This window comes from Mytilus californianus, unplaced genomic scaffold (assembly GCF_021869535.1).
Source record: "Mytilus californianus isolate M0D057914Y unplaced genomic scaffold, xbMytCali1.0.p SCAF_7, whole genome shotgun sequence".
NCBI lineage: Eukaryota > Metazoa > Mollusca > Bivalvia > Mytilida > Mytilidae > Mytilus > Mytilus californianus.
In genome coordinates, this window is record NW_026262723.1 from 83,212,641 (window position 1) to 83,240,519 (window position 27,879).

General features: G+C 32.5%; 1 protein-coding gene across 1 annotated transcript; it reads right to left on the bottom strand.

Annotated features, from left to right (window-relative positions):
* Positions 1-27,791, bottom strand: LOC127709453 (cytochrome b-c1 complex subunit 2, mitochondrial-like). The gene is made up of 14 exons (XM_052215005.1): positions 27,669-27,791; positions 25,905-25,976; positions 23,585-23,734; positions 22,919-22,983; positions 21,383-21,439; positions 19,941-20,077; positions 19,268-19,365; positions 17,149-17,308; positions 14,764-14,827; positions 13,611-13,752; positions 12,730-12,810; positions 12,007-12,083; positions 1,191-1,344; positions 1-294 (listed from the first exon to the last, which is right to left on the bottom strand). Exons 1-14 carry the CDS (start codon positions 27,708-27,710, stop codon positions 205-207), a joined length of 1,389 nt encoding a protein of 462 aa, XP_052070965.1. The 5' UTR covers positions 27,711-27,791; the 3' UTR covers positions 1-204.
* Positions 27,792-27,879: the final 88 nt, after the last annotated feature.

Here is a 27,879-nt window from a genome sequence, read left to right on the forward strand (position 1 = left end):
AAACATCAATCATTTTATTTCACCGGTCATTTATAAATCAAATAGCTTATCCATCTACTAAATGACCAATTTTCATATAAAATATTATATCTCGTAACACATAAATAATAAGTTCCATTCACAGTTTCAGTTCACATGCTTCTATTTTCAAACACTGTCAAAAATTTGCTATTGTCAGATCTTCATGAGTCCATGATAACATTTCTATTTCTTCAGTTCGTCTAAATATGGTACTGTTTGAAGATCCCCTATAGCTGCCATTGATGGTTTTCCACCGATTACTTTCTTTGCCACCTGTTAATATAATGTGTAAAACTATTAGTTTAAATTTCTTTTCACAAATCACTAAAACTTTCCAAATTTAGTTTATAAGATACACAATTAAAATAAATCTTCTGAAATAAAATTTACTTACATTAAGTTTAAGTTTCAATTAGACATAAGATAATGGCTTGGTTCAATAACTTTTTTTCTCTCACTTAAATGAATGTCAATTATGAATCAGAACATATACAGTATTCTGTCCGTGTGTATAGTAAAAGGCTGCATTGCACAAAGAATATCCAGTATGGTAATGTTCTTTAAAATTCAATATATATTTGAATGACAATGCACAGAAACTAATGTTATAAACTTGCAGTTTTTTTCAATACAAATTATTATTAACACCAAACACAATGCTGTGTTATGATAAAAGTGTCAAAAGAAGACCTGTGTCATCTGACATCAGCAAAAATTATAAGCAGAAATGGGGAAGTACATGCTTTGGTATGTAAACCTCAAAAATCACTAATCTTCAAAATGACAAAAGCAGGTACACAAATTCATGTCCTGTTAAAAAATATTGTGAAAGTTTGGTTGAATTTTGTTTTCTAGGAGTTGTGGAATAACAAAGTGTTACATTGATATGGCATATGACAAAAGTGATCCCTCTGAATTGCAACAATTTCATGATCTGACACCACAATTATCATAGTAGACCAATTAACTGACCTATGGATTCAGATAAGATTTCAGTCTGATTAAAATCAAACCTCTCACTTGCTATCGTTTATTTATATGTTGCACGTATGATGCAGTGATTGCAATAGTATACACTGACCTTTTGGCATTGTCAGCCAAAAAAAAACTTGGGAGACTCTTCTGACACAAAAGAGTGAAGTACTAATAGTAACTAATTTTCCACTTACACTAGTTACATCTGATGTTTGTACAGCATCAATCATTTTCAGTACTTCAGCTGAAGTGGTAATTTTATTACTGCTAATAGCTTGTTCTGCAAGGTCTAACAATACATTACTACTATCCTCCATGTTCATACCAATGGCTGCCATTAACTGGTTCCTGAAAAGGTCAATAGGTCAAGAAATAAAAGTATTCCCTATTGTTTTATTTTTTTACTGTAGACATTCTGACAAGCTATCATTTTAGCTTTCATTTAATATTCTGTGGATGTAAATATAATTTTTACAGCAATAATGCTCTAGCCACAAGGCTTTGAAGAAGATTTGAGATGGAAAATTACTGGACTTTTGAAAGTCCAAAGTCAGTAATTCTGCCAAAATCAGCGGAGCCGAATCAAACGTAAACTCATCATAGTAGACTCCCATTCTAAAAATCAACTCGATATGTGAAGGCGTTTAGAAAAAAAGTCCTTATAACTGTTCATTGTCAATTACGGAATGACAGAATGACACATAAACGTAAAACTTTATGGCCCAGACAACTTTGTTGCAGGGCCATAAAAAATCAAAATTAGCACAAGTTCATGTCTTAAAATGTTTGCAAAGTAACTAGTGTACAATTTCAGTTTATGAATGGTGGACATTCAAATAAAATTTCTGCCATAACTTGTTGCATTTGAAGTTAAAAATCATACCAAGGAGTTCTACAATAAACTAATCGTGTAATTGAGTCAGATTCTGTTTCATTGAACTGTCTGTTGACCTTAAATTCCAACCAGAATACACTTGTTGGTGGTTAAGAACAACTATACGAAATAAATACCTGTACCTCAAAACATTCAAAAACTGTAGAGAAGGAATAATTAGTTAGAGACAGACATTAAAACAACTAAATTAAACCTATTGAGTTGACAAATTCATCAATAAATAAATGTGGATAGTGTCCACATGTGGACACAGATGATGCCCCCGCTTGCATATCATATAGTTATAAAGGGACATAACTGAAGAATGGTAAAAGTGTAGCTACTCAAATTTGAACTTGATCTGAGTTTTGTGGTAATAAGCATTGTGTGTAAGTCTCATAACATTTGGTTGAGGCTAACTTAAGTAGAGAACAGAAACTAATAAAATGCTCCGCAGGGCGCAGCTTGATACGACAGCAGAGGTCGAACCCTGAACAGTTGGGGCAAGTATGGACACAATATTCAAGCTTGATACAGCTTTGCATTTGGATTGTGATTAAATATTTGACACAGCATAGGTTTCTGACACAGAATGAATGTGGTCTAAGAACTTCTAAAAATTTTAAATTGGACATTCACCTATTATGGTCCAATATCCAAAATCTAAATACATGGTTAGATTCAGCATATCAAAGAACCCCAAGAATTCAATTTTTTATGAAATCAAACAAAGTTTAATTTTGGACCCTTTTGACCTCAATGTGGACAAAGTTGATAACGGGGCCCAAAAATCAAAAATCTAAATACATGGTTAGATTCAGCATATCAAAGAACCCCATATATTCAATTTTTATTGAAATCAAACAAAGTTTAATTTTGGACCCCGATTTGGACCAACTTGAAAACTGGGCCCATAATCAAAAATCTAAATACACGGTTAGATTCAGCATATCAAAGAACCCCAATAATTCAATTTTTGATGAAATCAAACAAAGTTTAATTTTGGACCCTTTGGACCTCAATGTGGACCAATTTAAAAACGGGGCCCGAAATCCAAAAACTAAATACACGGTTAGATTCAGCATATTAAAGAACCCCAAGAATTCAAGAATAAAACCCCATTGAAATTGGTCAAGAAATAAGCAATTTATATGAAGTATCTTCTTTTGCACAATACTGTGCAATTAAATATTTCTTGCTATTGCGCAATACTGTACAATTGACAATTTCTTGCTATTGCGCAATATTGTGCTATTGGATATTTCTTGCTATTGCGCAATACTGTGCAATTGAAGATTTCTTGTTATTGCGCAATACTGTGCAATTGAAGATTTCTTGCTATTGTGCAATACTGTGCAATTGAAAATTTCTTGCTATTGCACAATACTTATTATTTAATAATTTACACATCCTGTTTGGTGTGTATCTCCTACCATATCATTATTATTTGCTTTTAAATATAAATCCGAAATAACCAACTTAAAATGGAAAATTTTAAAAGAAAAAAAAAAGGAAAAAAGAAAAAAAAGGAAAAAAAAAAAAATCCCCCCCCCAAAATTTTTGGAACCCCCTTATGATTCATCACCCCCAAACTCAATCCCAGCCTTCCCTTTGTGGTATGGTACCTTGCAGTACAATTTCAGAGAGATCCATACACTTGAACACAAGTTATTGTCTGGAAACTAAAATAAACTGCTTCGCTGAGCGCAGCTGGATACGCCCGCAGAGGTCCAACCCTGAACAGTGGGGGCAAAAATTGACACAATATTCAAGCTTGATACAGGTCTGAATTTGGATTGTAATTAAATATTTGATATATTATAGGTTTCTGAATAAATGTAGTAAAAGAACTTGAAATTGGTTATATGAAAGATTTCTTGCTGTTGTGCAATACACTGTGCTGTTGCGTAATACTTAGTAAATCTGTTGTCAGACTATAAACAAATAAAATCTTATAACTCGGAAACATAAAATCGAAAATTTATAAAAATCAAAAGGGAGCTTACAAAAATAGATATAAAAAATTTACCAAAGTTTCATAAAAAATGCTGAAAGCATTTTTGAGTTATTGACCGAAAACTGGAAAATCCCCCTTTTTGTAATGAATAAAACTCCATAAATCGGAAACGTATAGTCTGAAATTTATAAAACTCAAAAGGGAGCTCACGTCAATAGATATGAACAATTCACAAAAGTTTCATGCACATTGGTGAAATTGTTTTTGAGTTATTGTCCGAAAACTGGAAAATCCCCCCTTTTTTAATGAATAAAACCCCAAAACTCGGAAACGGTAAATCTGAAATTTATAAAAAACGAAAGGGAGCTCATGTCAATAGATTATTAACAATTCACAAAAGTTTCATGTAAATTGGTGAAATTGTTTTCGAGTTATTGTCCGATAACTGGAAAATCCCCCCTTTTTTAATGAATAAATCCCCAAAACTCGGAAACAGTAAATCCGAAATTTATAAAAAAAGAAAGGGAGCTCACATCAATAGATATAAACAATTTACTAAAGTTTCATGCATATTGGTTAAAGCATTTTAGAATAAATGTCCGACATGTTGATGACGGACGGACAACGGTATACCATAATACGTCCCGTAAACGGGCGTATAAAAATGCTTATTTTTGGCCCCTTTTTGGCCCCCAATTCCTAAAAGTTTCGGCAATTACCCCCAAACTCAATTCCAGCTTTCCCTTTGTGATATGGAACCTTGTAGTACAATTTCAGAAAGATCCATACACTTACACACAAGTTATTGTCATGAAACTAGAAAAATGCTTGTTTTTTGCCCCTTTTTTGGCCCCTTATTCCTAAAATTTTGAGGCAATTACCCCCAAAATCAATCCCAGCATTCCTTTTGTGATATGGAACCTTGTGGTACAATGTCAGAGAGATCCATACACTAACACACAAGTTATGTCTGGAAGTTACAATAAAATGCTTCGCTGGGGCGCAGCTTGATACGACCGCAGAGGTCGAACTCTGAACAGTTGGGGCAAGTATGGACACAACATTCAAGCTTGATACAGCACTGAATTTGGATTGTAATTAAATATTTGACACAGCATAGGTTTCTGACACAGAATGAAAGTGGTCTAAGAACTTAAAAAAATTTAATTTACCTATTCAAACCATATCATTATTATTTGCTTTTATATATAAATCAGAGATAACCAATTTACAATGGAAAATTTTAAAGAAAAAAAAAAGGAAAAAAAAATCCCCCCCAAATTTTTTGAACCCCCTTATGATTCATCACCCCCAAACTCAATCCCAGCCTTCCCTTTGTGGTATGGTATCTTGCAGTACAATTTCAGAGAGATCCATACACTTGAACACAAGTTACTGTCTGGAAACTAGAAAAATGCTTGGTTTTTTTTGCCCCTTTTTGGCCCCAAATTCCTAAACATTTAGGGCAATTACCCCCAAACTCAAACCCAGCTTTCCCTTTGTGATATGGAACCTTGCAGTACAATGTCATAAAGATCCATACACTAACACACAAGTTATTGTCCTAAAACTAGAAAAATGCTTGTTTTTTTGCCCTTTTATGGCCCCTAATTACTAAAAAGATTTTGAGGGAATTACCCCCAAAATCAATCCCAGCCTTCCCATTGTGGTATGGTACCTTGCAGTACAATTTCAGAGAGATCCATACACTTGAACACAAGTTATTGTCTGGAAACTAGAAAAATGCTTATTTTTTGCCCCTTATTTCTAAACTTTTCGGGCAATTACCCTGAAACTCAATTCTAGCTTTCCCTTTGTGATATGGAACCTTGTAGTACAATTTCATAAAGATCCATACACTTACACACAAGTTATTGCCATGAAACTAGAAAAATGCATGTTTTTTGCCCTTTTTTGGCCCCTAATTCCTAAAATTTGGAGGCAATTACCCCCAAAATCAATCCCAGCATTCCCTTTGTGATACAATTTCAGAGAGATCTATAGACTTACACACAAGTTATTGTCATGAAACTAGAAAAATGCTTGTTTTTTTTACCCTTTTTGGCCCCTAATTCCTAAAATTTGAAGGCAATTACCCCCAAAATCAATCCTAGCATTCCCTTTGTGATATGGAACCTAGTGGTACAATGTCAGAGAGATCCATACACTTACACACAAGTTATGTCTGGAAGTTACAATAAAATGCTTCGCTGGGCGCAGCTTGATACGACCGCAGAGGTCGAACCCTGAACAGTTGGGGCAAGTATGGACACAACATTCAAGCTTGATACAGCTCTGAATTTAGATTGTGATTAAATATTTGACACAGCATAGGTTCTGACACAGAAAGAATGTGGTCTAAGAACTTCAATTTTTTTAATTTACCTATTATGGTCCAATGTCAAAAAATCAAAATACATGGTTAGATTCAGCATATCAAAGAACCCCATATATTCAATTTTTGTTGAAATCAAACAAAGTTTAATTTTGGACCCCAACTTGAACAAACTTGAAAACTGGTCCCATAATCAAAAATCTAAACACATGTTTAGATTCAGCATATCAAAGTACCCCAAGAATTCAATTTTTGTTAAAATCAAACTAAGTTTAATTTTGGACCCTTTGGACCTTAATGTAGACCAATTTAAAAAACGGGACCCAAAATTAAAAATCTAAAAACACGGTTAGATTTGGCATATCAAAGAACCAGGGCTTCCAAAATTTCCTGACGACAGCCGGACATTTTTCAAAGAAATATTTTTGACGGTCAATGATCAGCTGGATACTTAAATGTAACTGAGAGGATGCATAAATTGATATATGTGTCTAAATAATTAGTAGTGTTATATGCAATAAAATTATTTATAACTGTTTTGTTTTCTTCATTCTAAAAATAAATAAAATATTATCCTCGGTATTGTGTCATTTTTCTGTGTATCGTAATACAGTAACCATCATTGCATCAATCAGCTTCAGTACCTGACTGTTCTCATGTTTTTGTTTCTGTTTATATAATCTATCTTCTCTCTGTGAGTACTTAACACTTTGTAAATTAAGGCCATCTTATTTGAAACTGTTGATGTTGGCTTTAATTGCAGTACAACTTGATCATCAATACACGTGATACTTTTCTTTTTGTGTATTGATTACCTGACCACGTGACTTTTACAACTGATGCGGTATTTATAGATAACATTGAGGAGGCCCGATGAAGGATATTGTTTTAAACCGTGTAAAATCTACTGAACAGTGATAACATTTTTCTTTGTACAATTTCCCAACCTGATTTAGAAAATAAGGAATAAATAAAAACATACTCAGTTGATAAATAATTTAATGAATAACAACATGATATTTTATGTAAGCATATAACAACAATAAAATGTCAGAAGAGCACAATGCTGACAAACACACGCAATAAATATTACAATGAGCACATTGAAAAGAAGCACAGATCACAGCACAAGATTAGAGTTCATTTAGTCTAATTAAAGATTTTACATTCATGAGCTTGCTAAATGCATTGTTCTGATAAACATGGCGGTTACGAACGGATTGCCATTTGCGGATAGCAGGAACAGGGTCAAAGTCTTTAACATCTACACCTACTAAGCTTATCCTCATAAGTTGATCTAAAGCGTCAATACCTAGACTACACCTTAGTCGATCATAATTCCCACGGCGGGACTTAACTTTACGTCGGACATCACCTCTTTCTCTATAACATCGGAAATTGTCTGAATAAATTCGGAGCAGGCATTGTTCTCTTGATATAATTTAGAAGTGATCACGGCACCATTTAACTTAGTTAAATCATTTATTGACTGAAATTTGTCCATTGGTTTTTCCTATATATTTTAGTAAATTTTCCCCTTGAGAGTACCCCAGTATTTAACACGATGTACAGTGTTAAATAAAAAATATATATCATACTTATTCATTTATAAATATCCTTATTTGAAGAATAACTTTTAAATATCAGGATACTTTTAAAACTGAATGCTCATTTAAAATAATATCTATAAAGCGTAATTAAATAGGATGTTGTTCCATACACGCTTACATGTTTGACCTCGTTTACCGGATTACCTTTATGTACATTGTTATGCATCATTAATTCTATTGATAAAGATAAGCTAAGGACACCTCATCAAAGGTAACAAACCTGTAATCAGTGAATGATTTATGGCTTCAATATAACTTATTGAAGGGATAATTGTTTGACAGCTTGTTGTTATTTAAATAAAAGAAAACGTGTTTTTTCTACTTTTTATTGATGTACACAAGCTAAAGACCAAGCCGTACATTTATGTACCCAGAGGATTAGACTAACTGAGACACTTCAAAGTATCTGAAATATGCTGCTTCTGTTTTATTAAACCCAATTATGACCGAAATATCTTTGTGAAATAGATTGCCACAATTATAAACTAAAATGCCCAAACGGACATGCCCAAAGCCCCAAACGGACATTTTTATCGATCGATAGTTGGTAAAAATTGAAATGACCGTTTCATGAAAATGCCTTGAATAACAAAATGTGGCACACCAATTCTATTTGACCGTTTGAGGCTGAGAGCAGCCGGTCTTTTTATGAAAGTTTCGGTCAAGTCCGGAATATATGACCGTTTTGGAAGCCCTGCAAAGAACCCCAATAATTCAATTTTTGATGAAATCAAACAAAGTTTAATTTTGGACCCTTTTGACCTCAATATGAACCAATTTGATAGCGGGCCCACAAAATAAAAAATCTAAATACATGGTAAGATTCAGCATATCAAAGAACCCCATATATTCAATTTTTGTTGAAATCAAACAAAGTTTAATTTTGGACCCCAACTTGGACCAACTTGAAAACTGGTCCCATAATAAAAAATCTAAACACATGTTTAGATTCAGCATATCAAAGAACCCCAAAAATTCAATTTTTGTTAAAATCAAACTAAGTTTAATTTTGGACCCTTTGGACCTTAATGTAGTCCAAATTAAAAAACGGGACCCAAAATTAAAAATCTAAATACACGGTTAGATTTGGCATATCAAAGAACCCCAATAATTAAATTTTTGATGAAATCAAACAAAGTTTAATTTTGGACCCTTTTGACCTCAATAGGAACCAATTTGATAGTGGGCCCACAAATAAAAAATCTAAATACATGGTAAGATTCAGCATATCAAAGAACTCCATATATTCAATTTTTGTTGAAATCAAACAAAGTTTAATTTTGGACCCCAATTTGGACCAACTTGAAAACTGGGCCAAAAATCTAAAATCTAAATACATGTTTAGATTCAGCATATCAAAGAACCCCATATATTCAATTTTTGTTGAAATCAAACAAAGTTTAATTTTGGACCCCAACTTGGACCAACTTGAAAACTGGGCCCATAATCAAAAATCTAAACACATGTTTAGATTCAGCATATCAAAGAACCCCAAATATTCAATTTTTGTTAAAATCAAACTAAGTTTAATTTTGGACCCTTTGGACCTTAATGTAGACCAATTTAAAAACGGGACCCAAAATTAAAAATCTAAATACACGGTTAGATTTGGCATATCAAAGAACCCCAATAATTCAATTTTTGATGAAATCAAACAAAGTTTAATTTTGGACCCTTTTGACCTCAATATGAACCAATTTGATAGCGGGTCCACAAATAAAAAATCTAAATACATGGTTAGATTCAGCATATCAAAGAACCCCAAGAATTCAATTTTTGATGAAATCAAACAAAGTTTAATTTTGGACCCTTTTGACCTCAATAAGGACAAAGTTGATAACGGGGCCCAAAAATCAAAAATCTAAATACATGGTTAGATTCAGCATATCAAAGAACCCCATATATTCAATTTTTGTTGAAATCAAACAAAGTTTAATTTTGGACCCCAACTTGGACCAACTTGAAAACTGGGCCCATAATCAAAAATCTAAATACATGTTTAGATTCAGCATATCAAAGTACCCTAAAAATTCAATTTTTGTTAAAATCAAACTAAGTTTAATTTTGGACCCTTTTGACCTTAATGTAGACCAATTTGAAAACGGAACCAAAAATTAAGAATCTAAATACACGGTTAGATTCGGCATATCAAAGAACCCCAATAATTCAATTTTTGATGAAATCAAACAAAGTTAAATTTTGGACCCTTTGGACCTCAATGTGGACCAATTTAAAAAAGGGGCCCAAAATCCAAAAACTTAATACACGGTTAGATTCAGCATATTAAAGAACCCCAAGAATTCAAGAATAAAACCCCATTGAAATTGATCAAGAAATAAGCAATTTATACGAAGTATCTTCTTTTGCACAATACTGTGCAATTGAATATTTCTTGCTATTGTGCAATACTGTACAATTGACAATTTCTTGCTATTGCGCAATATTGTGCTATTGGATATTTCTTGCTATTGCGCAATACTGTGCAATTGAAGATTTCTTGCTATTGCGCAATACTGTGCAATTGAAGATTTCTTGCAATTGTGCAATACTGTGCAATTGAAAATTTCTTGCTATTGCACAATACTTATTATATAATAATTTACACATCCTGTTTGGTGTGTATCTCCTACCATATCATTATTATTTGCTTTTAAATATTAATCAGAAATAACCAACTTAAAATGGAAAATTTTAAAAGAAAAAAAAAAGAAAAAAAAGAAAAAAAAAGAAAAAAAAAAAATCCCCCCCCCAAATTTTTTGAACCCCCTTATGATTCATCACCCCCCAAACTCAATCCCAGCCTTCCCTTTGTGGTATGGTACCTTGCAGTACAATTTCAGAGAGATCCATACACTTGAACACAAGTTATTGTCTGGAAACTAGAAAAATGCTTATTTTTGGCCCCTTTTTGGCCCCATTCCTAAACGTTTCGGGCAATTACCCCCAAACTCAATTCCAGCTTTCCCTTTGTGATATGGAACCTTGTAGTACAATTTCAGAAATATCCAAACACTTACACACAAGTTATTGTCATGAAACTAGAAAAATGCTTGTTTTTTGCCCCTTTTTTGGCCCCTAATTCCTAAAATTTTGAGGCAATTACCCCTAAAATCAATTACAGCCTTCCCTTTGTGATATGGAACCTTGTGGTACAATGTCAGAGAGATCCATACACTTACACACAAGTTATTGTCTGGAAGTTACAAAAATGCTTATTTTTGGCCCCTTTTTGGCCCCTAATTCCTTAACTGTTGGTACCATAACCCCCAAAAACGATCCCCACCTTCCTTTCGTGGTATTGAACCTTATGGTAAAATTTCATGGAGATCCATTCACTTAAACTAAAGTTAGAGTGCGAAAACCAATGTGTCTTCGGACGACGCCGGACGACGCCGACGACGCCAACGTCATACCAATATACGACCAAAAAATTTTCAATTTTTGCGGTCGTATAAAAATGCTTATTTTTGGCCCCTAATTCCTATACTGTTGGTACCATAACCCCCAAAATCAATCCCAACCTTCCTTTTGTGGTATTGAACCTTGTGGTAAAATTTCATAGAGATCCATTCACTTAAACTAAAGTTAGAGTGCGAAAACCAATGTGTCTTCGGACGACAACGACAACGACGACGACGATGCCAACGTCATACCAATATACGACCACAAAAATTTTTTTGCGGTCGTATAAAAATGAATATTGTGTATGGGTTTCATAATGTTTGGTTGGGGCAAACTTAAGTAACAGAATGGAAACTAAAATTTTGCAATCTTTTGATTTATAAAGGGGCATAACTCAATAATGGTTAAAGTGACACTACCCAAATTCAACTTGATCTGTGTTTTATCATTGGAAGTCAAAATTAAACATTGCATTGTATAAAGCATTGATTGTAGTTGATTCAACTATAATCATGGACAAAGGAAGATAACTCCAATTTTAAAAATTACTTGATATTTAGAAGAAAATAAAAATTTTGCAATTTTTCCATTTATAAAGGGGCATAACTCTAGAACGGTTAGAGTGACCCCACAAAAATTCAAATTTGATCTGTGTTTTGTAGTAATAAGCATTGTGTATAAGTTTCATAACATTTGGTTGAGGCAAACTCAAGTTAGAGAACGGAAACCAATTTTGGGACGTACGTTTGTTCGTACGTACAGACGAACAAGGGTAAAACTTAATGCCCCCACCGCTCCAGGCATATAACTTGCTGACTGACATTATACTTACTTTCCTCGGACAACATCTTCATCTGTTACACCATTCTTAGAGACATTAGCAAATGCATTCATTGCAGCTTTTATTCCCTGTAAACATAATAAAACAGTAACTGTAAACCAACTAACTTTCGCGAGCAATTAATTTTCGTGACTTTTACAAGTAGAAAAACAATGCAAAGTAGTAAAGAAAGGGCTTAATGTGAAAATAAAGTATCTGTGAAAATAAGTTTGTTTACAGTATATCAGAGACCACAATATTGTCTTATGGATCAATGCTGAAGTCCAGTGCAAATACTATATAACCGTACATATTCAGTAAGATTTGTTCATATAGTGTAAATTCAGAAATTAATGCATGCATTTATTATTGTGAATTCTTGACCTCTTACAAAAATGTAAAATCTAATTAATGCAATTGCAAAAATATTATAAGGAAAATCAATACTGAAATAATGAATGTGAATTTTTATTTTTACAAGGTAAGAGATCACAGGAAGACCTTTTTAACCATACAGAAATTTACTATTCAGAATGAGCCAAACATTATTTACTCCTAGTCTGAAATCAAGGCTTATACTACTGTTGAATCAAAGGAAGAAACTAGTTCTCTTTTTGAAAATACTAGGGAGAAGTGGGGAGATTCAAAGAGTACAAACACAATAATGCTACAATATTGCTTTTTTTTTAAATAGACAGTAATAATTTTAAATCTCTAGCATATAAAAGTCAGTACCTGTCCCATATCTTTGGCCTGAGCACACAAATGAAATCCAAATATACCAGAATCTGTGTAATTAGCATTTATACAGGAAGCCTGAAAAATATAAGTAATAATCTTTTTATGTAATGGTTTAAATGAGGAAAAAGACTTTTTTTACACTGATGACAATTGATATTATTAACTAAAAGTTTAGTATATCATGAAAATTCAAAGTTTCCTAAGAAGCATAATTTTTGGAAGAATCATTGAAATAGGGTGAAATTATTTTTTTTTTAAATATGTAGAAGTGTTTGTTGGATGTGGTTGAACAAAACTATTATATAGTGTAAATTTAAATAAAGGTCAATTTCATGGAGGAAATCTGATACCAACAGGGAAAACTGCTGACATTCACTTAGTAACTGACAAATCAAAGTATATTCGTTGTGGCTACTTTCATAAATAAATGGGGAATGTGTCCATGGAACACAGATGATACCCCCGCTTGCATATAAGTATAAAAAGGGACATAACTCAAGAACGATAAAAGTGATGCTACCCAAATTCATATTTAATCTGAGTTTTGTGGTAATAAGCATTGTGTATAAGTTTCATAACATTTGGTTGAGGCAAACTAAAGTTAGAGAACTGAAACCATTTTGGGACGTATGGAAGGATGAACGAACAAGGGTAAAACTTAATGCCCCCTCCAATATGGCAGGGGCATACAAAAATAGTCTCAAATATCTAACAAAGTTACAAGTTCATACTATCTAATTTTTTGTTTGTTTGGGAAACTGCTGAACTCCAACAGGAATTGGGTAAAAGCTTACCAACTAACTACAACACAACAGACCCCTGCTCCTAAAATCCTTCAAATCATTAGATGGATGTTTATAACTTTTATCACTTACAGCAAATGGATTATTCTTAATAGCTTCTCCTACACCTTTACCCAGTCTGTTTACTGTGGTATTCTCACTGTATTTTATGTGAGGACCTGTTCCCATTATCATCTGTAACACACCTACTGCATACAAATCCTTACTGGTCAAACTACAATCAAATCAAATTACAACACTTTAATACAGTGAATGTTTGTATATTGACAATGGGAAGATGCAAGTAGTCTTCATAGAATTGTGTGTGTTCCAGAAATATTAATACAAGTTGGGAGGTGGAGGGTAGAACAAATAATCTGTCGCTTGTGTGTTTATATTTGTCATTTCATATTTTTTATCTTTTGGACTTTTATTTATTTTTATTTTTTCATATTTCCAATTCATCATTCACACGGTGTGAAAAAAAAATAATCCAAATGATAAAATTGAAATATGAAATGACAAGTATAAACACACAAGAGAGAGATTATTTTTTCTAGGTGGAGGGTTGAATGTAAATTGATTTATTTCCTTTTCATGAAATATCTTTATGTTCCTTAGTCTTATCTTCAAAAATACCAACCATGCATCAAATTTTATTTGAAGTGTTTTCTGACCGCTTTGTATAATTTTTCCAGAAAAAGCAAACACTTAAGAGAAGAGAATCAATTCAATCACTGATTTTATTACCTGTGGTCTCAACATAGCAAGAAATGAAAAATAAAAAATGCATTTTTAATATATGTCTAAAAATATTTGCGTTTTATTACTGACTATACAGTATGGGTTTTGCTCATTGTTGAAGACCCTAGGTGACATTTTCATCATTTGGACTCTGGCTGATAGTAGTCTCATTGACAACCTACCTCATCTTCTTATATTTATACTAAATGATTAAATTTTACACTTACTGTAAAGACTATAATCAAAATAGTAATATTACTAATGAAATGAATATTAAGGTTTTTTATGTCTTGCAGCAAAGTTAAAATTTATTAATGTTTCACACTCTGACATAGAGGCTATTAGTTTAATGATTTGTAGACATGTTCCATCGTTATCCATTGTTATAATATGTTCTTTGGTCTTCATCTTTAAACATTAAGTGTGATTACATATAAGGTCTAATATATTTTGAAATTTTCTATGAGTTCAATCTATACAAGTTCTATTGTACATGTATTACCTTGGACCTTCTGTCACAATAGCTACATGTGTCATAGGTTCATCCGATGGTAATCTAAGATTATCTGTAACAGAAATTAAACTAATCATAGATACCAGGATAAAAAAAATTATAGGCACACACATTTCGTCTACATAAGACTCATCAGTGACGCTCTAATCAAAAAGGTTTAAAAGGCCAAATAAAGTATGAAGTTGAAGAGCATTGAAGACCCAAAATTCCGGAAGGTTTTGCCAAATAAAGCTAAGGTAACTTATTCCTGTGGTAGAAAATCCTTAGTACTTAAAAATAAATTGCTTTGCCGAGCGCAGCTGGATACGACAGCAGAGGTCCAACCCTGAACAGTTGGGGCAAAAATGGATGAAATATTCACGCTTGAAACAGGTCTGAATTTGGATTGTAATTAAATATTTGACACATAAAAGGTTTCTGACACGGAATAACTGTAGTCAAAGAATTGGTTATATGATTTGAATTTATATTCAATTTTTTGCTTTTGTGCAATACACTTTGCTGTTGCAAATTGACCCCCCTTTTTTTTTGCGTTTGTGCAATACAGTATGCTGTTGCGTATTAACCTCCCCCCCCCCCCCATTTTTTTTTTTGCAAAAATAATAATATTTGAAGAATTTTTCTTTTAAAAAATTGAATCTTGAAAAAAATTACCCCCCACAATTTCTTTTTAACCCCCCCCCCCTATTTTCCCCCAAAAAATTCTTCCCTCAAGATATGGTCGTAATCTCAATTCAAATATCCAATGGAGTTTGCAACCATAATTACCCATTTAAATTAACCATAGTGCTAACTTAATCTATTTTATAATAGAATTTAAAATATAGTGTCAAATCTTTCATATGGATTTTTTGGTAAAAATAAAAAAATGCAACATTTGCAGATATTTTTACTGGTCTTCCTTTATAAATATGCATTTCTTTAAACATAATTTAAAAGCAGTGTAAGGGAAGTAATCAAAACGTTGTATTTGGATTACCTCCCTTACACTGCTTTTAAATTGTCTTAATTGTTCATTAACCATTACTTTATACATAATTAAGGTGTAATTTAGGTAATTCAAATGATGTATTTGAATTACCTCCCTTACACTGCTTTAAATTATGTTTTGTGCTAAAGTATTTGTCCATTAACCAGGACACCCTTGTTTTTCCCCCTTTTTTGCCCCTAATTCCTAAACAGTTTGAACCATAACCCCCAAAGCAAATCCTAACCATCCCTTTGTGGTATGGAAACTTGTGGTATGATTTCAGAGAGATCCATACACCGTTCCACAAGTTATTGTCTGGAAACTAGAAAAATGCTTATTTTTGGCCACTTTTTGGCCCCTAATTCCTTAACTGTTGGTACCATAACCCCCAAAATCAATCCCAACCTTTCTTTTGTGGTTTTGAACCTTATGGTAAAATTTCATAGAGATCCATTCACTTAAACTAAAGTTATTGTGCGAAAACCAATGTGTCTTCGGACGACGACGACAACGCCATTGTCATACCAATATACATTTTTTGCGGTCGTATAAAAAATCAAAGTTTTATAAACAGTTAATTTATAATTATGACCTTATCAATGATAACTCATGTCAACACAGAAGTACTGACTACTGACCATGGGGAAGGTGATAAACTCGGGGAGGAAACCTCCATCAGTAGTGGCATCGAATAGATAATCATTAAATATTTTTAATAATGTCCTTTATTTATTTCATCAGTTTCAAAGTTGACGGATTAACATAAAAATATGTAGAAGTATGACAGCTGAAATTTTCAATCATCTGCTAAAAATTTGGAGTATTCCTAGAGTAAAAATTCAATTTTTTTAAATCAATTGAAAGACTAAGACATTTATCATATGTATATAGTAAGGTACTCATGGAAATGTTCGCCCATAACTTTTTAATATTTTTGAATGACCTCAGGAAATCAATAATAAATTTGTGCAAGCGCTATTCTAGAAAAAAAAATCATTGGGAGGTTTGGACACCACATGATATTTTTGTCTGTGACTAATAGAGGTTAAAGCACCCAAGAGTTGATTTTCATTAAAAAAAATATACTACCAAAAAACAAGAGTAAAAATATGTACCATATCTTTAAAATTCTATTTTACTTATGATTTTCAAACATATTTTTGTTCTCAGTATGTAAATCCTGTATCCTATTGTTTTCATGAAAACCAATGATTTCATCACAAAATTGCAAGTTGTTCAATGCTTAGAACTTTTAAAAGCTTATGCTTCTTTTGAGAAAATATAAATAATTTCAATATTTTAATGACGCTGTACACTCAATGTTTTTTTTTCTCACATATGACCACATATGACTTTAAAGGTTACTTTGACACTCAATATTATCTTGTAGAAGAATATCTTACCACCATGATAGACTGCTTTATCTGTCTGGACAGTAGAACCTCCTCTATTGGGACCCTGAACATAGGCCTTTCCTTCTTCTACCAGTTGGTCATGGTCAACACCTAGTCCAACTAATGCCATTCTGTCATTTGTAAACATTTTACTGTGGAAACCTTTCAACTAAAATAATAATTCAATACCCTAAGTGTACATAACTACCACTGATAGTCAACAAACTAAATGTTTAGTCTGCTTTACTGATCATGATTTAAAGTCTTTAAAATAAAAGTTATACTACAGGTTTCAAGTAAACAATCATTATCAATGATCCATGAAAATTAGGTCAAGGTTAGATGGACCATGCCTTACAATCAGTCCTTACAACAAATATAGATGACCTATTGCTTAAAGTATCTGAAAAACAGATGTAACCAGGAAAACTTAATATTGACCAATGAACCATGATAATGAGGTTAGGGTCAAATGAACCCTCTGACAGACATGTACAACTTTATTTCATTTCATACACGAAATACATAGTTGACTTATTGCCTATATTATCAGAGAAACAGACGTAACTTTAACAAGAGTGCACACGCTGAACTGTCTCGCCTTCTTAACTGACCATTGATTTTATGTTGATAGTCCTAATTCTAAAGCTTTACTAAAGTATCACATAAACTTTACATGATCCAAGAAAATGAGGTCAAGGTCAGATAAACCAAACCGGAAATACATGTACACCTTACAATCATTCAGTACACCAAATATAGTTGACCTATTGCTTATAATTTCTAATAAACAGACTTAAACAGGAAAACTAAACATTGACCAATGAACCATGAAAATAAGGTCAAGGTCAGATGAACCATGCCAGACAGACATGTACACTTTACAATCAATCTATGCATTAAATATAGTTGACCTATTGCTTATAGTATCTAAGAAACAAACTTAACCATGAAAACTTAACAATGACCAATGAACCATGAAAATGAGGTCAAGGTCAGATGATACCTGCCAGACAGACATATACACCTTACAATCATTCCATACAACAAATATAGTTGACCTATTGGTTATAGTTTAAGAAAAACAGACCAAAACACAAACACTAAACACTGAGCAATGAACCGTGAAAATGAGGTCAAGGTCAAATAAAACCTGCCAGACTGACATGTACATTGTAAAATATTTCCCTACACCAAATATAGTTGACCTATTGCATATAGTATTAGAAAAAAAGACCAAAACACAAAAACTTAACATTAACCACTGAACCATGAAAATGAGGTCAAGGTCAGATGACACCTGAGAGTTGGACATGTACACCTTACAATCATTCCGTACACCAAATATAGTTGGCCTATTGCTTATAGTATCTGATATATGGACTTGACCATGAAAAGTTAACCTTGTTCTCTGATCCATGAAATGAGGTCGAGGTCAGATGAAAACTGTCTGACGGGCATGAGGACCTTGCAAGGTACGCACATATTAAATATAGTTATCCTATTACTCATAATAAGAGAGAAATTATCATTACAAAAAATGTTAACTTTTTTTTTAAGTAGTCACTGAACCATGAAAATGAGGTCAAGGACAATGGACATATGACAGACGGAAACTTCATAACATAAGGGATCTATATACAAAAGTCGCAGGCTCGACAAAAACTTAATGTTGACCAATGAATCCTAATTATGAGGTCATGGTCATATGAATCCTCCCCGACAGACATGTACACCTTGCAATCATTCCCAAATATAGTTAACCTTTTTAAAGGGTTATATCCATAAAAACATACTGAGATTTTTTTAATGCTCTTTTCTACCTTTTGTTGTGAAGACCTTTTCAGGAACTTAAGGTTTTATGGTATGAAACACACCTTCAAAAATGTTGAGGCTTTAATCTTATTGGTTGTCTTTATAATGATCAAAACAGAAAGTAGAAAGGAGTAAGTGATTTGTAGAATTCCAGATTGATAAAATATCATTGATATAACATCACAAATTTATTAGAAATGAAATTAAACACAGAATATATGTACATTGTATAGGAAGACCAAAAACGGAAAAATCTATATGCCTGGCCACCATAAATATTTATTCTGATACTCAACATCCTCTTTTTACTTACTTGATCTGGCTGAAATTTGTTAACATGATAAAATGGAGAGTAAAGTGATCTTCCTAAAGTATCCCTGTAGGCAGCTTCATGTATCATTTCCATTAATCCTGCAAAATACATAAAAATATTTAAATAAACCAGAACCATGATAAAACTTGAAATTGAAATACATGTAAGATCACTAGCCATGTCATCTGCACAAGATTTCATAAATTTCAATGCAACCAATCCTAACTAGGATTGGTTGTGTTCTTTTATGAACGAATTTTGAGCAGATGTATTAAAATATTAAATCATAATTTTATATGTTGAAAATGTCATCTAGTATTAACATCAATCAAATTAGCTTTTCTGAAAGTTTTTGTTTTAATCAGATATCACCAGTTGGTTTAAAGAATAAAGAAATCAATATTTTCACTTTGATAAAAATTTTGGGAAAATAGGACAATCATTACATTGGTACTATGAATGACAACTGCCCTAACTTGTAAAACTTATGTTTTAGTAAGAGCTCTGAATTATCAAATACATATACAAAAGATCATTTATTCTTTTGTTTAAGACCCAACCAGAAAAATATTTTTTATGACTTTGCCTAGAACAGTCATCAAAAATTCTGGCTTTGACAACAAAACTTTCAGAATTTCAGAACAGAAGAAAATTAAAACAATGAGTTACTCACTTATTTCAGGATTTCCAATCATATTAGCAATATCAATGACCATCTGTTGCTGAACAGTTCCATTTTCTACTTGCCATGCATCATATAATGGATTTAATGCTACATCTCTTAAAATCTCTGCTGCATTGCTCTCAAATCTATAATCAAATACACAAGGGTTATTTAGTAAGATGATATCATGCTATAATAAAATGATTTATTCCCTTTTGAAATATATTTTAAGCAGTTCAGCCCTCAAAGTAGGTTTATAGACCAGATTGCCTTTTGGCCACCAGATATAAAATTTCAGTGGCCAATTCAAAATTTTAGTGGCCAGGAAATAATTTCAGGTTGCCTAAGAAATTTGTTATGAAAGTCTAGTCAGTAGAGCTAATGAAGACTAGTAAAAAAAGCATATCAATAAATTTTCTATTATATAGAATAGTAGACATAAAATAAGTTAGTCTTAGTTCAAAGCAAATATTGCTTATAGTTAACCCTTGTATATCTTTTGTTCTGATCTTCTTTACTATACTAGTTGATTAAAGAAACACAATGACAAAACCATGACTAAGTTAACAAAAAAGTAAATATTCATTGAGGTTTGATATCATAATAAATTTTAATAATGGAACAAGGCAACCACAGTGAGAATTCTAATTTGATTCTTGTTCATCTGATTCTCCGCCCCTTCTTTTTGTTTCTTAGCTGGTGAAACATCTTTGTTTTGGGTAGCTGTCTTGAAAAATCCGGACAGCAACATCTGTTTGGCTGCCATGATGTATTGGCCCCGAAAACACTTCATCAGAGGCTTGAATTCCCAGTTAAGTTAAGCGCTTTATAGACCCCATTAAGATTAAAAATGCTTGAAATCATATTCAAGATTTAACATACATTCAAGCGCTCGTATGACTGTGAATAAATCTTGATAAAATTCGACTGGAGTCAGGTTGATTATCCGGAATTTTGCGGTCGCCAGGTCAAAATTGTACCAGTCGCCAAATGGCAACCAACAATGAAATTAAGGTCGCCTGGAGGCTTTATAGGTCGCCCAGGCGAGTTTTAATAGCCTAAATTGAGGGCTGCAGTTAGTAGCTTGAGACCCAACATATTTTAGATCAGATATACCAGCATTAGCACCACATACTGATAATAAATCGGATATGTTTTTTTTCAATTTTCATTTCATATAATTCAGAAATTCTTTTACTTCATCATGTTCATTATTAATACTTTTTTGAAAAGGAAAGGAGACTGTTTCTGGAAATGATAAATATTACACGTATTGGCCAATAATATAGTTTATGTAATGGTCATATCACTGTTTAATGTGCAATGTTCTGTTTACTAGTAAATCTGACTGTACAACAGGAATATGCTTAGAGGATAAATACAAAAATCTGAAAGGAAAATTTGGAGGTCAGAATGTGAGCTAAATTGAAAAAGAAAAATAATGTACTTACAACTGATTTCTCAAGGTTTCAGCACTATATATCATATACTCTCTTGTACCTGTACACCTGAAAATAATATCCATATATAAACATTTCTATTCATTTTAATGATAGAGAATTCTTTTTCTGTTGTCCTGAATGAACATTGAGTAAATTTAGCAAAAACGCATGATGTGTTAAACAATGTATCTGATGCAAAATTTTAAAAAAATTTTGAATAAATTGCTTCGCCGAGCGCAGTTGGAATCAACCACAGAGGTCCAACCCTGAACAGTTGGGGCAAAAATGGACACAATATTCACGCTTGATACAGGTCTGAATTTGGATTGTATTTAAATATTTGACACATAATAGGTTTCTGACACAGAATAACCAGTGACGTAGCTTGACCATTGTTAAGTGTACGCCTGAACCTCCACGAACCAACAGTTCTAGGGCAGAGGACCTCTTGGTAGTGGGTTCGAGGGACGTTATCCAGAAAAAGATACAATCATGCTTTAGAGTCTATATTTTAGTTTTATGTTCAATTCATTTATTGTGTTTATGTGGAATATACTGATCATTGATCTTCGGGAAAATGTCCAAAACCAGTTACTGTCAGTGATTGTAAAATATATCAATGTTGTCGTTAAATTAATTATTTTGACTTCATCTATTTTTTTCCTATTTGTATGCGCAAATTCCATTAATGAATACATAAGAAATAGTTAATTATCATAGATTGTCAGGTGTAATATGAAAATTCAGAGAGATCCATACACCGTTCCACAAGTTATTGTCTGGAAACTAGAAAAATGCTTATTTGGGCCCCTTTTTGGCCCCTAATTCCTATACTGTTAGGACTATAACCTCCAAAATCAATCCCAACCTTCCTTTTGTGGTTATAAACCTTGTGTTTAAATTTAATAGATTTCTATTTACATTTACTAAAGTTATTGTCCGGAAACCAAATGTCTTCAGACGACGCTGACGACAACGTGATACCAATATACGACTGCAATCGTATAAAAACTGTATGAAACCCTTCAATTTTTTTGGATCCCTTATCTCAAATAAATCTTTTTCTTTACAAATATCAAATGCTTGAAATACATTTTAAATTCAATCCTCTTGAATTTTCTATTTTTATATCATACATTAATTAGCTAGGTATCCGAGTACCATTTAGCAAAGTACATGTAAGACTGATAAACAACTCTTCTTAATAAATGTATAAAACTAACCATCTTACAATATGTAACTGCACCTTCAGACACTTTAAATAATAGAAATGACACACATATTGAATATCAACAACAGAATCATAGAATCAAACCATAAAAAATATTCAAATTCATAAATTTAAAGCCAGAATTTAGAAATTAAACCATATGGTCATGCTACTTCACTTATGTCATTTTTACTGCATTTTAAATATTCACACAGATGAAAAAATAATAAATAGCATAAATCCAACCACAATGTGACAATCAATCATTAAATCAAATGCCCTTAGTAATAATCTTACTACCTTACATAGATTTCTACAAAGACACATAGTCTTACCCTAAGTTACCCCCACACTCCTCTACTGCTCTGACCAAGGATGTATCTAGCCAATTCAATGTACTCTGAAAAAACAAACCAACTGTAATGCAACTATTTCATACGAGTTACAATAAAATGAAATTTTCCAACTTTTAGTATCCAGAGAGATAAATACAGGTTTTAATTTTTTTTCAGTTTCAAAATATAATAATAAATTTCATAGTTTGACTGCCAGCATAATAATTTTTAATGTCAGAATTCTCATAAAAAATCTGACCCATTAGTCTCTTGAGGATTTATAAGTCAATTTAAATGAACTAGTGTCAGTCCAAGTATGCAATGGAAATATAAAAAAACAGCATTAAGATGTTCTCCATTACAGAATATTTATATATGCATGACTTACATATTAGATGTAAAAGAGAACAGTATGTACATGTATATTCTAAAAAATATCCATTACATGCTACAGTGCTTTTCCAACAAAAGAAAAAAAAAAGACATCTAGAAGTCAACAAACAGTCTAGTTTCATAAGGTATTTCATATGCATCTATTTTTTCTTTCTTTTTTGGGGGTTTGCTTGGGTTGATGTCCCAATAACATATACATCTGCTTCTATTCGATAAGCCAAATTCATAAACAAAGTGTATCAATCATTCATAAATCCTATGAAGACTACTTACAAGACTAGTGGCAGATCGCAAAAAGTGAGTAACCCCAGCATCTGTGTATGACTCAAACCTTGATCCAGCGTTTACTACAAGTGCAACTTGGGAGATAGGAGAGTAATTTTCCAATGATGCTACTGTCAGTCCATTCTCTAGTTTGGTGACCTGAATAAAATTTACAACATTTATAAAAAATAGTTCAAATGATTCAGTGAAAATTATGTGTTACAGCTAAGTAAAAGTTGAACTCTTTAGGTAAAATGTAAAAAATCCTTTATTGTAAATGCTGAAATTTTGACATAAAGTAAACAAAAAAGTTATCTCTGGAGTTGTATGGAACTAACAAAAAGACAAAATAAAAAGAGAAATAAATATAAAAATATGGCTCCTTTTCAATGTCATTTTACCAATAAGAGATATTTAATTACTTCTCTGGAAAGACATTCTTTAAGTAGACAACAACAAAAAGTTTCGAAAAAATGTTAGAGAACAACACAATCCAAGGCCGTAACTAGGCATATTATTTTAGTGAGGCAGAACTGATCGTCGAGCAGAGCGTGGCAAAAAAATAGAGCCGAGCGAAGCGAGGCATAAACTTTCGACAGTGGGTCTTGGATAAATGGTGTATTTCGTTGTGTTGTGTTGTCTGTTTTTTTTTGGCATTGTCTTCGTCCATCGATTTAAATTACGACTGATTTATCATTACCCATTATAATCTTAGTTCCCTTGTTTTCACTTTAATTTACTTGTTAAAATTCAGCATAGATTGAAGATGTCACGGATTGATTTCAAACCATTTCATTGCGGACGGAGCAAAAAATCAAATTTCAGCTTTAAGCCTTGAACAGAGTATATTGGGATCTACTTTGCCATTTCACCTTCAGAAATGTCGGATAATCATATCTTTGTCATCTGAATTCACTGAGATATGGGGGTACCCCTATGTCATTTTAGGAATATTATTTTTAGTTTTTCTTCTTGCCACATGCTACCTTTTAATGTTATGGATATGGGAAATTGGATATAACTATATCGTTTTATGTTATTCTAGGAATATTGATTTTTAGGGGTTTTTTTTTTATGGATACCCAGAAATTGGATTGTAGTTTTCGCCGTTTACATGTAGGTCCGTGATTTCAGATTATTTCTGGAAAAAGTCAGTGGTAAGATATTTTAGATCGACAATCGAATAATGAGGAGGGTAGGAGGGGGTCTGATCCCGAAATCCTGTAGTCCCGAATTAGAAAACATGAAATCCCGTTTTAAAGGTTATACCGTCCGTCAATAATGTCAAAATTGGATTACGGGATGTTCTTTCAAATTAAAGTAAAAGAAACATGGATAAAAACTAATCCATGCAGATTTCATATTATTCATATTTCGTTAATCTGTAAAGAGAACGAATAAAGTCGGAAAAAAGGACATTTACCAGACAATAAATATTATGTAAAAACAAGTCAAGTACAACACAAAGTGTTTTGAGATTCCAACGAGCAAAACACCACAATATTCTAACTCATTTTTCGTAAAAACAGTGATAGAGTGGAACCACCTTGAAGACACTGTAGTGCTCGCACTGAGAGTTGAGAGCTTCAAAACTGCTCTAGCGCACCGTCAGTAAATTGACGGCGCTCTCTCTATAGTTGTATTAAAGCCAGTATTGGTATCCACAACGTATTCATACAGATACAGAACGGGGAAATGAATACTCAGACAGGACTGCTCCGTTGCGGTGCCCCAGGACTTGATTTGTCAGTCTATTTATAGTTTTTGGATTAGTTCCAATGTTATAGAAATTAAGGTTGAAACAGAGAAAAACAAATGAATATATGTCGTATTAAATTCCGATAAACAATACACAGACAAAAATTTCAGTGTCGAAATTTTAGTGAGGCAATTGCCTCACTTGCCTCAATGGTAGTTACGGCCTTGCAATCATGAAAATCATTTGAGTTTAAAAGTAGAACTAAAAGATAGCCAGAATAAGAAGTTAAAACAATGTAAATCCACTATTGAAAGATGTTAATAAGAAGTCAAAAACAATGTCGTGTTTAGCCCTTACTAGCCCATTTTGCTGCGATTTAATTTCGTGATTTTCAAATTTGTTTGATGTAGTTTAATAAGGAAAGATTCAAGTTTTACATATTCGCAACGATTTATATTTGCGTTATTTTTCTAATTGCGTAAGTCGCGAAAATAAATCGCTCCCGAAAATTAGTTGGTTTTCAGTATATACTGCTATTTACTGATACTTCAACTCAACATTCCAATTTCATCTACTCTCAATTTTATATATATATGACCAGCATACTATGTATGGACAAATTATAAATACCCTTGGTGTCTGTTTCGTCAACTGTGCAGATGAATCTGAGGTAGCTGCTGCACTTGTTCCATAAAGTCTACCCTAAAATTTGAAAACAATATACCATAAATATCATGAATATACTGTAAGCATGAGAAACGAAAGAAAAAAACAGCTTTGTATTTTTACTTTTTATATAGCAGCAGTTTTGGTGTAGTAAAACCTGTATGACAAATACAATGTGTTAAACTGATTCATAACATGGATGATTTAATTTTTAATGACCTCCATTGAAGAATGGTCATAACCTGTACAAACTTTTTTTCCGTTCAATTTTAGGGGTTATTTTTATATAATATATATACGTGTACCACTGAGTTTCCTGCAAATATTCACTTTTGTATTTGTTAATTATATTAATATTTATCATTAATTATATATCTTTCTAAAGCAATACCTCTTATTGTTTTATTCACACTACTTTTTATTATTAATAAATGTCTTAAACCCCAGCTATACTTGTAATTAGAAATCTAAATGTGCTCCTATACACAGGAGGAAGATAAATAGAAAGAAGTTAGTGTGTTTCCTTTCAGTGCAACAATATCTAGAGCATATGAATTTGATTTAAAACTTTTACATTTAAGTGATATTAAAATTATTCTCTCCTACTTTCTGGGGTACAATTAACGAGACACTTTTCTATCAAATGTAATGTCTTGATAGTTGTCATCGGCACAGTAAATAAGTAAACTGGCCACCCTCTGATTGACGCTCCGCTGTGTAGATAAGAGCGAGACAACAGTTGGGCTCCTGTTTAGGTAAAAAAGGAAATCCAAGGTTTTGACTTTTCAATTGTTTACCTTTTCAAAGGTAAAATGCCGAAAAAAACGAACCTATATTTGACTTCTAAATACCGACAACAATACCGATCAGAAATACGGGTGAAAACAGGTCATTTTCTGAAATCCCCGGTTACTTGAATACCTGGCGTGTATTTAAAAAATCCTGTATGAAAGGTAAAATTCACGGGTGTAACCTGCAGAATACGGGTCAGTTGACAGGTATGCAATACCTATATAAATAGTGTGATCAATATATATAAATTCTACCACTGCATCAAATAAAATATTTCTTCAATCGAGACAGTTAAATTTTCACATTAAAAGAGTGAAGCTTGCAAAGCTTTTTAAATAAAATTTTAACTGATTTCCGGAAAGTATCATTATCAAATACATAACCTTCAAGAGCTAATCAGATAAACCCTGCCTCATATTTAATTTAAGTTCACGATTTTGACTGTTAACAAATAAAATACAGCAATTTGTAACTAAACTTCTGGACAGAAAATATAAGCGCAGCTATAATTTTCACATGCTCTTAGATTGACCACTAAGCACTACTTCATGTGAAATGTGATTTACACTAGATTTTATTTCATATTAATTGGACATGATTGTCAATTTATAATAGGATGTCAAAGGAAACAACATGCATAATAATTTAATTAAACAGACTGATCACATAGAAACTTCCATTAACAATTACCAGTTAATGCCAAGTCACATCATACATTACATGTCTATAATAACGGGGTAACAAAAGTTCGCAAATGTTGTCTGCTTTTGGTGTGAAGTTAGTACTAATCTACTATAATTTTTATAAATGGTATGTAAATAATGGTTTGTTTCTAACGCCAAGGTCATCATCTTTTTGTTAAACTTTGCGAGATTTTCGGCTTTTTAAACAATGTCCCAAGAAAATTCGTTTTCAAAATGGAATTGTGTATCGTACTTTCAGAGATCTTAAAAGAAGTGAAGATGTTCGAGATGTCATTCTTATGATAAAAGCAGCAAACCGGCGAGTGTTTTCGCCTGCTGGAAATAAGGAAAGGTCACGTGATTTTGGTAGTTATTCCCCTTACTAAAATATGGAACACATGAATAACTCGAATACAATGGTTTCACATTTTTTATTTTTATATTGGTTTGAAGAATTGAAAGTC

What these genes read in the sequence shown, in the direction of transcription:
- LOC127709453 (XM_052215005.1), bottom strand. Translation starts at nt 27,710, where the DNA reads ATGACATCTCGAACATCTTCACTTCTTTTAAGATCTCTGAAA. An exon ending in TGACGAAACAGACACCAAGG is followed by an intron (nt 23,735 to 25,904) that starts GTATTTATAATT and finishes AATTTTATTCAG; the next exon opens with GTCACCAAACTAGAGAATGG. An exon ending in ACAAATTTCAGCCAGATCAA is followed by an intron (nt 17,309 to 19,267) that starts GTAAGTAAAAAG and finishes TTATTATTTTAG; the next exon opens with TTGAAAGGTTTCCACAGTAA.